Source organism: Anomalospiza imberbis, chromosome 4 (genome assembly GCF_031753505.1).
Source record: "Anomalospiza imberbis isolate Cuckoo-Finch-1a 21T00152 chromosome 4, ASM3175350v1, whole genome shotgun sequence".
Taxonomy (NCBI): Eukaryota; Metazoa; Chordata; class Aves; order Passeriformes; family Viduidae; genus Anomalospiza; species Anomalospiza imberbis.
In genome coordinates, this window is record NC_089684.1 from 5,429,130 (window position 1) to 5,438,839 (window position 9,710).

Sequence of the window (9,710 nt, forward strand, 5' to 3'; positions counted from 1 at the left end):
AAGTGGACATCTTGCACCTATCCTTGCACCTATCTAAAGCATTACTTCATTAAGAAAGAGAGTGACTCAGGTGGAAGGTGTTCTGTGTGCTGTCCCGGTCTAGCTATTTCCTTTTTTCCTTTTTTTCTTTCCTTTTTTTTTTTTTTTTTTTTTTTTCTTTCTTCACTACACTGTCTTTTGAATATGAGTGCTACAGCTTTGGTTTGGTGGTTTTTCTTATTTCACTGCTTTGTAGCAGAAAATTGTGTATGATGCAATGCTAGGTTATCAGATGCTATTGATTTGCCACTAGTTTTTAAAATATGCGTTTCATTAATGACTCCTGCAGACAAATGAGCTTTCTAGTCTGATGCCAGTAACTGGTGGAGTAGCAAAGCTAATATATATACAGCTTTAAAAAGAAAATCTACTGCTTAGACTGGGCTCCTCTAATCCAGTGCTCCCTGTGGCGGCAGACTTGGCAGTCTGTCTCAGCAAACACTCCGGAAGATATTTTTGTCTACAGAGAAAATGTTTTGAAGAGCTTTGGTTTGCAATACTCTACCATATATGGGAGGGATTTTTTAGCATTTGATGTTAATTCTGTACCGCATGTTAGGAAGGAATATTCAGCAGCAAAAGGCAATGAAACATTTTTGCAAAAGCAAAGAAACAGAGGTAAGATATAGAGAAGGTTTTTCAGAAGTATCAAGGGTGCTTTGGCTTCTGCTTCCTTTTGGAGTTCAAATGTCATAATTTTAAAATAGTAGTCTCATGGGATGTGTGTGTTTTTAAACCCAGAGAAAGCAATCATCAACAGAATCATATTTTAAGCTATATTTAGGGGGTTTCTTCAATAAGTCTTCAGGTATTTTACAGATTGGTGAACATCATTAACTTGGTTGTTTGATTAACTAACTCACAGAAAACATGAGCTGCCCCTGAAACTCACATCAGATTAAAACACAGGATAAATGTCCTTATTGTTCATTATGCATATGTGCATGCATAGCTCATGTCAAGGAGAGGTAATTGCTTTGAAGAATAATAAATGGATAGAAGTTAATAGTTAAAACAGATTTTTAGTTTCCACCTGTAAATACTTTGGCTGAATTTCACACAGATCATTCTTGATAAACCCATCTAATTTTAAAGCTATTAAACAAGTTAGCTGTTTGCATTAGATGAAGCACATAAAGAACAGCCAAGAGTGAAAAGTATGCAGTTCTGGTAGACTGCAAATATTATCTGTTTGTTAAAATTATTAGTGGAAGTCATTACATGGACTATTCTCTTATATTTTTTCTGGGAGACAAGAACACAATTTCTTGGGTCCATGCAGAGTTCCTGAGCAGATTGTTAAACCGCTTTTAGATCACTGAAGTAAATTAGGTGGGCTTGAGTTCCAGGCATTCTACAAAAAATTTAATTTTTAGCAGCATGAAAGAACCAAATAATAGGTTTACCTGTCAGTGTAGATTGTGTGGTAAAAAACTCGTCAGCACATCCAAAAAGGAATTCAGATAAAGAGTGAAAGGAGAGGAAGCCCAAGTAATAGCCTGCCCTGCCAGGATACTCCCAGTCCCATCTTGGGAGCCATCAAAAGCCTGTCTATCTCCGTAAGCCCGGAGGAGCACACGGACAAAAGGACAGGCAAGAACACAAATTAGGGTGACCCAAGGAACAAAGGATCTTCTTGTCCAGGGCCATCCCAGGGCTGTCACGGGAGAGCAGGCATGGAATGAGTGGCAGACTTGATGTTTGAGCCCAGTTGCTGGAGGGATCCACTCTGTCCACATGTGCCATTCTCCCTAGGGGACCTTCAGCCAGGGAGGGATGGTGAGACCATTGTGCCGAGTTAGTGTGAGTGTTTGGAGCTGTGTGTCTGGCCAAGAATGGATGTGGTGTGTACATCTGCCTGCTGGGAAGGCATTTCCAGTCTCCCTCCTGGTTGGACCTGGACATAAAGAGGCAGCAGCTTGGTCTGTCCTGGACAGTTGGACCCAGCACTATATGTTTACCTGAAAAGGTCAGAATGCAAGTAAGGAGGAAGGAGCCCTGCTCTAAAGACTTCTAAACTTGAATTCACTGCGCAGATGAAAGGAAAAGTGATAAGTCCACAAGTACAGTGAATAGAATAATAATCAGCAAACCTAATTTTTGGATGCCTTTTTTCTTTTCTTCAATAAACTTTAAGAGCTTATTTAAAATTTCTTGCCCTGGCTGCTCTCTCTCGCCTCTTCACACAAGGTCACCATTCTTTCATCTTTGCCCCCTTTGTTTATGCCACTGCTTTTACTGACTCTCTGAAACAGTCTTTTTAAGAAACCTACCTCTTGCTCTTAAATGAAACAGTGGCGTTTTGAATCGTCTCCATCTGGCTTTGGGGCAGGACCCAACCAGCAGACAATTTGTCAAATGCAGATACAGCTCACTTAGGATGATGCTGTCTGTCTCTAGTGAGAGCGGCTCTTGGGGCTATGAATTTAGGGGGAAGGGTTAAATGTGGAAACAATTAAGAGAGAAGAGAAAAGCTGCAGTTGCATTTTAAGCAGCTATTTTGATTGTGAGTTACTGCCTGACTTTATATTCTAGCACTGCCTGCAGACCTTAGCTGATATGGGTCTCCTTTGCTTCATGTTAAAGCAATTCCTAGTGAGACAGGACTCCTTCCTGAAGAATTTTTCAGGTCAAAGGAATTGTGAGTGTGTGTATGCATATTTGTGCCCGCATTTTTTATATATGCAAACATTTTATAAAGAATGCTTCATCTAACCTCATTTGTTCCTTAAGTAACAGTTATGTGATATAATTGCTTATAGTTTGCAGGCGAAATGAGCAGAAGATCATTAATTCAGTCTCCCTTACTGTTTCCTAATACTCCACACTCCACTTAATGGGAGCCTGGCCTAAACATAGATGAGAGGATGGAGCCCATCATGCATCAATATGTGCTTAGCCACACACATTCCTATCCTACTAGAAATTTTGCACAACTCAGTAGTGTATAAATGTGAGGTTATGTCTTCACTGAGTGCTAATTAGATCTCATTTTGTACAAATACTGATAAATATCTGATATCATTATTTTGTATAAATACTGATAAATAATGCAGATACAGACTTGTGAATATATATAAATTATATATATAGGGGTAAATATTGTATGTAGTCAGTTACAATCTGTTTCAATCTGTTTTATTTCTCTTGCATGAAGCCAAAACACTTTGCTAGATTATGGGTCCACGAAGTATAAAACTCTGACTCAGTTGAGTTACATTAAAAACTAAATTGAAGAAGAATTTCCTGAAGTTAAAATAATTAAATGTTTTTAGTCAGTTTCTCGTTGTCTTCACTTTCTCTATAATGAAATTCAGGAAGGTAGCTCTTGAAAAATTACAAATAAATTACCACTTTGTTTGAATGAGAGCTGTGACAGTAAAACAAATTTTTTTGCGTGTTAGCTTATATTAAATGTAGTATGCTTTCAAAGTCTTTCATATTCAGATTAGAACAGAACCTCAGTATCTACACATCATCAAATCTCATTGGAATTACCTCTGATGGATGTCGATGGTGGGGAAAAAGGAGTACAAGAATGGAAAATGTAATTTTAATTACAATTTCCATTCTGTATTTATGTAAGCAAACTAAAACACATGTGCAGATTTGATAGCTATTGCCTTTGTGTCACATGTACAATGCTGGTAATTAATGGCAGGTAATGTATTGCTTTCAACTACTGCTGGCTGAAATAATTGGGCTTTTTGCCTTGCCCCTTGGAATTGGCAGCGAGTCTTTGGTACCACTTACATCTAAGGCAGTGGCTCTGATGTTTGCCAATGTTAACAACTACTTAATGCAGATCCTACAGGGCCTGTGGCCAGGGGAATATTGGAAATATTGAAGCAGCAGGAATGAGCAAAGAAATACCAGGAGCTTGCTTCTCTTGCAGAACTGGAATAAAGATGACTCTGTGGCTCAAATTACTGCTATTATGGCAAATATTTTCTGCAAATAGGTTGCAGGTCTTCATTAAGACCTTAATTTTATAAAACTCCCTGTCATAGATTACAGAAATAAAAAAGGCATTCATCATACTTGTAATTCTTGACTTCATTGAAACACTAAATGAAATCTCAATAGTATCTAAATAATAAAATTAAAATCATTTTAGTGAAGAGCAGAAAAATACTCTAGTTAAATATAATTGCTAAGAATATTTATTACATTTCTTTTACAACTATGCTAGAATTGCTAAAAAGCTAAGTTGTGGGAAAGATGTCTTCTAATAAGAGAGTATTTATATAATGTAATGGCAGCTCCAGTGAGAGAGGAGTAAAATAAAGAAAGGAAATGGGCAAGATCCAGAAGGAAGGTTTTTTTATACCTCATTTTTTAAAAATTATTTTAGATTTCTAGTCGTTTCCTCAGAATGTTGTTTGGTTCCAGATATACATTTCTTTTATTTTTTTAACTTAGATAAAAAAGGGGGAGAGGGACAGTGAGTTTGTTCCATCAAAATGAAAAGCCTTCACTGGTAATTTTGTTTCTTGAGCATAAAGGATCCAAAAGACTGAACAAAAGTACTTTTTCAGCTTAGTTTGTGAATGGTGTCTTTCTAATGCATACAATGAAATTATTTTACAGTGCAGATTATTGATTAATATTATTCTGGAATGCTTAAGCCTTTGTCTTGATTACTTGTTTGCTTTTACTAATTAGCTGTAATTAAGCAGTCTTTCAGGTAACAGAGTGTATATATTTCCCTAGTGGATTAAGTATTAAGTACAGCTTTCTTCACTTATTCTCTGTGAGGTTTATTGTTACTTAAAGCCTGTGAAATTTTATGTATTCTGCTAATCTGCCAAACCTGCAAATTCACACATTTCTGCAGCAGTTCCCTAACTGCATGCTTATTTTCATATATGTTTGGCATATCTCACACTGTGATGTGTTGCATGTGCTTGCTCCCTTTGTCCGGGGCTGCTGTCTGTATTGTTTTGTGCTTCCAGATAGCGGTGGGTGTGCTCGCAAACGTGCTGCAATGTCTGTCACATTAACAGCTGTGAAGAGAGTTCAGAGTTCTCCAAACCTATTGGCCTCAGGTATCACCACTAACCACTGAGATACAACTTCTGAATGGCTTTTTTCTACTGTTATGCATTCCTGCCATATTACTTTGCAAAGAGGAGAAGGGTAGCACTATTTTCTATTACGCTGACAGATGTATTACTTCTACAGTGCTTTTTAGAAAGTGTTCTTAATTCCTCTCTGCCTATGTTTAGTAGCCATTCATGAAAAAAAAATTGGGAATACTTAGAAAAAAAAATTATGTTTGTAAATTAATAAATTAGTAAATTAATTTTGCCCTTGATATCTGTTTTGGGTCTCACACCCCCTGTATTTTTTCAAGATAACAAAGCCTGAAAAATAAGTTTTGCTTATTGCAAACTTTTTATTGAAACTTGATTTAAAAACAAAGGAATGTGAGTGTAGTTGTAAAATTATTGTCAGAAGCCAGCTTAGTTTTAAAAAATAATTAAAGAAGATTTCTTATCTAAAAGTGTTTATAATAATTAATACACACTAAATATGCATTAGACAGGCAGAACTGCTTCTTATCAATACTCCTGTGTGTTTTTTGCAAATTTAATTTATTTCTAACACAAATTAATATTGGATATTTCTTTTTCAGGATCTGATTCTCAGTCTCCAGATTCAGGTAAATAAACACTGTATTATTTATGTATCACTGTAATACCATGTAAGTGGATTAATTACAACAACCTTCTATTTATTTGATTTCATTACTCCATACTTCCTCATTCTTCAAGGAAAGCACCTCTGAAGTTGTAATCCTAATTGTTAATGGTTAAGACCTCGAATTCAGGTCTCATTTGAAAGCAGTTATTTCCTGTAACACAGAATATGTTGTCAGAAAAATGAATTGTGTGGGAAAAAAACAGACTGCTAATTGCCACCTTTAGCTTCATCACTGTGGCACCATTCAGTGGTACTTGCTATTTCCTTTCTATTGCCTTACCCAGGATTGCAAGTTCTGCCCACCTTCACTTAGCAGCCTGCTCACATAATCTGTTATTTTTCCCAGCCTCTTACAGTATTTTGTCTTCAACATCTCCCTCTATATTTGGCCAACGCTTGGAGGGCATTCCAGGTCTGAGGATAGAGAGAATAACATGGTTGGTTGGTTGGACAATAGAAGGTGTCATTTAGATTTTGGAATGAGATTGGAACACTATTGGAACAACTAGTTGGGTACTGTGGTGAAATTTTGTGAAACTGCCATGACCAGCTAACTTTACATGAGCTGAGATGTTTTTTTTCAAAATCTAACCCAGCCATGAAGTTCAAGAATGTAATCTGAAAGTGAAAAAACTTGAGCCTGATTTATGCAGAGGCCAAAGCACCAGCACTTCAAAAGGACTCTCAAGGTTAAAAATCCCTAGTCTGTATGAAAATTGTGGGAAGATGTCTAACTGCCCAATACCAGGACTGTTGTCAATGCTTGAATTCCCTAAATTTTGAAGATTAATATTTTGTAGAGTGGCAGCTTTAGCCATGTTCTTATAACGTCCATGGTAAACCAGCATCATTGTCAGTTGTGTAGTTTGTTTAGTAGCTGTGTTGCTATGTTGAGAGCAGTGTAGATGTACTAATCACACCAAAAAATGGTTTCATTCTTTTTTATTTACAAAAGCCTGGCGATCTTTCAATAATGGCAGCAGAGAGACACTGAATGGAGACGCTAGCAGTTCATCTCTTTCAGCAAAAGGTTTTAGGAGCGTGCGGCCCAATCTACAGGATAAAAAATCACCAACTCAGGTAAAACTGGACACACTGTGTTTAAAGCTATGCCACTGCTGGGGGGTTAGCACAAATAGATGGCATACCTCTATGAAACATTGTCTGATGTCTTGCAGATAATGTGAATCACCTGCTCATGTGGGTCACTACAGACTGGTTTGTTGCATAGTTAAAGCACACTCCACACAGGCTGTATGCCCCCAGGTTAATTACCAGAAAATGCTTTCAGTGAGCAAGACAGCTAAATAAAACTAGGTCATACACAAGTAAAAGCTTTCTAGGAGTGTTCCCGGACTTCAAAGAGTATTTATTAATAGTTTACACTTGGATAAATGCACCAGTCATCAAAATATCTGAGAATTAAAATGTAATAATTATATGGTAGAAAATGCTTCTGCCTGTTTTGTGAAACAATGTAAATAGAACACATTCAAAACAGAAGAAAAAACAATCAAGCAAAAAACCACACAACATAAACAAAAAACCACCCCCACACTTGGAAACATCTTTATCTGTCAAAAAAATATCAACATACCAATTTTAATCCTCTCTGGTACTCTTTTAATTCAAAAAATTAAGAGGCTCTGTGTTTTATATATGTATGTTATCTGTGAATAATTGCTTGCTATCTAAGATCCTGGAGTGCTTACATACCTGAATGCTTTCACAGCTATGATTCTTTTTCAGTGTAATAATTGTTTTTTAAAAGAAAACAAATGATTGTGGGCTTCCTTCTGATCCTTTCTGATCCCACTTTGTTCTGAGCAAATGGAACATCTGCCTTTTTAAACAGAAGTTGCACAGGAAGTGGTGGTGGGAACCTGACCAATTTAGTTGTCCATTGAATTTAGCAATGTTGAGATGAAGCCCTTTAATTTACTAGTTCCTTTCTTTAAATATAAAAGTAAGACTGAACTATATCTCCTACTAACATTTACTTTCTTTCTGTTTCTTCTTCAATGTTATTTTGCTGTGTGTGGATGCTTTTGGCAAATAAGGCACCTCTGCCACCTCCTAGAAAAGAAAGCTTGTGGAAAGCAAGAGAAACTAATCACGAGAACGAAATTAATCTCCAGGCAGTAACTGCTGGTCCAGCTAAACACCACCTCACAGATACTACCTATTACACTAGTGAGACGTTTGTTCAGGAGACAATGTCTTCTCAAATATCTAACACAAGCGTGTCCTATGCACAAAAAATCATTAAACCACTGACCTCAGTCTCCAGTGCAGACACAAGCACAGTAGCTGGCATTAGTGCTACTCTCCATCAAGGCCAAAGGCAGCAGTCTCAAAAACGTAAGATATCTACCCTGAAATTAACCCGGACACGTGACCCAGCAAGTAGCATTCCTTGTAATTCACAGCAACAGCTCAAGCCTGTTGAAGAGCCAGTATTTTCACAAAGGCCTCTCTCACCTGCCTGTAACCCCATGCCTGAGATACACACAGCATCTCTTTCCGTTCAAATAGTTCCCACCCCTGACAATAAAGCAGAGCCTGAAATCCAAGACCATCCACCTAGTATTTCTCCAGACACTTCAAAGATGTCTTCAAAGGATTTGGGACAAAAGTCTACAGTTCTTCCTTCTTCACAGGCTCCAGAATACCATGTGGTATATTTAATTTTTCCATCTTTTATTTTAGATCTTCATGAATCACTTAATAACCATCTGTTTAGTTATACTTACATTACCAAAGTTAGATCTTTTGTTTTCTGGGTAAAACTACCTGTCATGTGGATCAAAACAGAAATGAACAAAAACTGAAGGTTTTGGAGGGTTATTAAAAAAATATATATATATTTAGCTGAGATGGAAGGCAGACTTCTTTGTTCCTCTGTGAGCACTTTACAGAGTGCAAATGCACCATAGGAAATTAGTGTACTGTAGGTTATGCATCTGCTCAAGTGGCTCTTCCCAGAGAGGATTGCATTAGAGGCTTATGCTGCCATAGATGCTGGAAGGATCAAGTATGGATAGTAGGGTTAGGTTGGATTGGGTTAAGGGGAGCTTAAATGCAGCTCTGTCAGTTTTGTAGGGCCACAAAAAGTATATTTTGTCAGTCAGTGCTTTCTGCAAGGCTGGGCACTGCCGTCTTCTATGTGTCCTGTGCAACAGCATTTTCAAGAAAATGGGTTTGTAAATTCTTTGTCAACAACCTCCATATGAAACATCACAGGGCACTGAACTTCTAGGTCCATCTGTTTCCCCTATACCTTCCACCTACTGAAATGAAAATTCTTTAACCGTACTGATCTCACCTAGGAGAAATGGGAGTATCAGACACACAGCATAGGACCAGAGGAGTCTGAGCAGGGTTTGTCACCATTCAGAAACTCACTGAGTCAAATAAAATAAGCCTGGGCACAAGAAAGCAACAGTGAATACATACTAGGCAAAATGAGAGCTCTGAATAGGCTTTGTAATTTCTATTCTGCTTTACCTAGCCACATTAGGATTTTCCTGTTTTAAAAGAAAATTATTCTAGTATATCTACCAATATAACAGCTTATCTGTGTTTGAAATGGACATAGAGATTGCTGTAGGTCTAGGCATGTCTGCCTCAAAGCTTTGTCTGAGTGAAAATCCCATCCTGGTATATTTGTGTTCATCTAGTTCTGCTGGAATTATTCAGGTTACTCTGAAGTAAATACAGAACTCTCTTGTAAATTAAAAAGTCCATTTACAGCCCTGTTGTCAACAGTAGTAACACATCTGTTTTTCCAGACTGAGGTTCTTTCAGAGCATCACATTCAACCAGGTCTCTACTCTGGAAGGCATAAGTATCTGCATTAAAAACAGGATAGTTTTAAAGTTTTAATATATCTGTCTGTCTCCCTTCAAATCCCAAGGAAAAATTTTGATCAGAACAAAGCTCTGTTAAATTATATGGCAACAATC

The 9,710-nt window shown here is 37.3% G+C and overlaps 1 protein-coding gene across 40 annotated transcripts in view; it reads left to right on the forward strand.

The window, feature by feature from the left end:
* The window catches only part of SORBS2 (sorbin and SH3 domain containing 2), a 142,919-nt gene that overhangs the window by 67,624 nt on the left and 65,585 nt on the right, over window positions 1-9,710 (forward strand). For 24 of the 40 annotated variants that reach the window (XR_010998032.1, XM_068186879.1, XM_068186878.1 and 21 more), the window contains 4 exons: window positions 4,995-5,087; window positions 5,678-5,704; window positions 6,701-6,825; window positions 7,806-8,423. Coding sequence is in view for 38 of the 40 variants with exons in the window: in XM_068186879.1 (XP_068042980.1) it covers window positions 4,995-5,087; window positions 5,678-5,704; window positions 6,701-6,825; window positions 7,806-8,423 (863 nt within the window). In the remaining 2 variants the exon portion in view is untranslated. The remainder of the gene's footprint in view (window positions 1-4,994; window positions 5,088-5,677; window positions 5,705-6,700; window positions 6,826-7,805; window positions 8,424-9,710) is intronic. The other 16 variants (XM_068186896.1, XM_068186898.1, XM_068186903.1 and 13 more) reach the window with 3 other exon arrangements.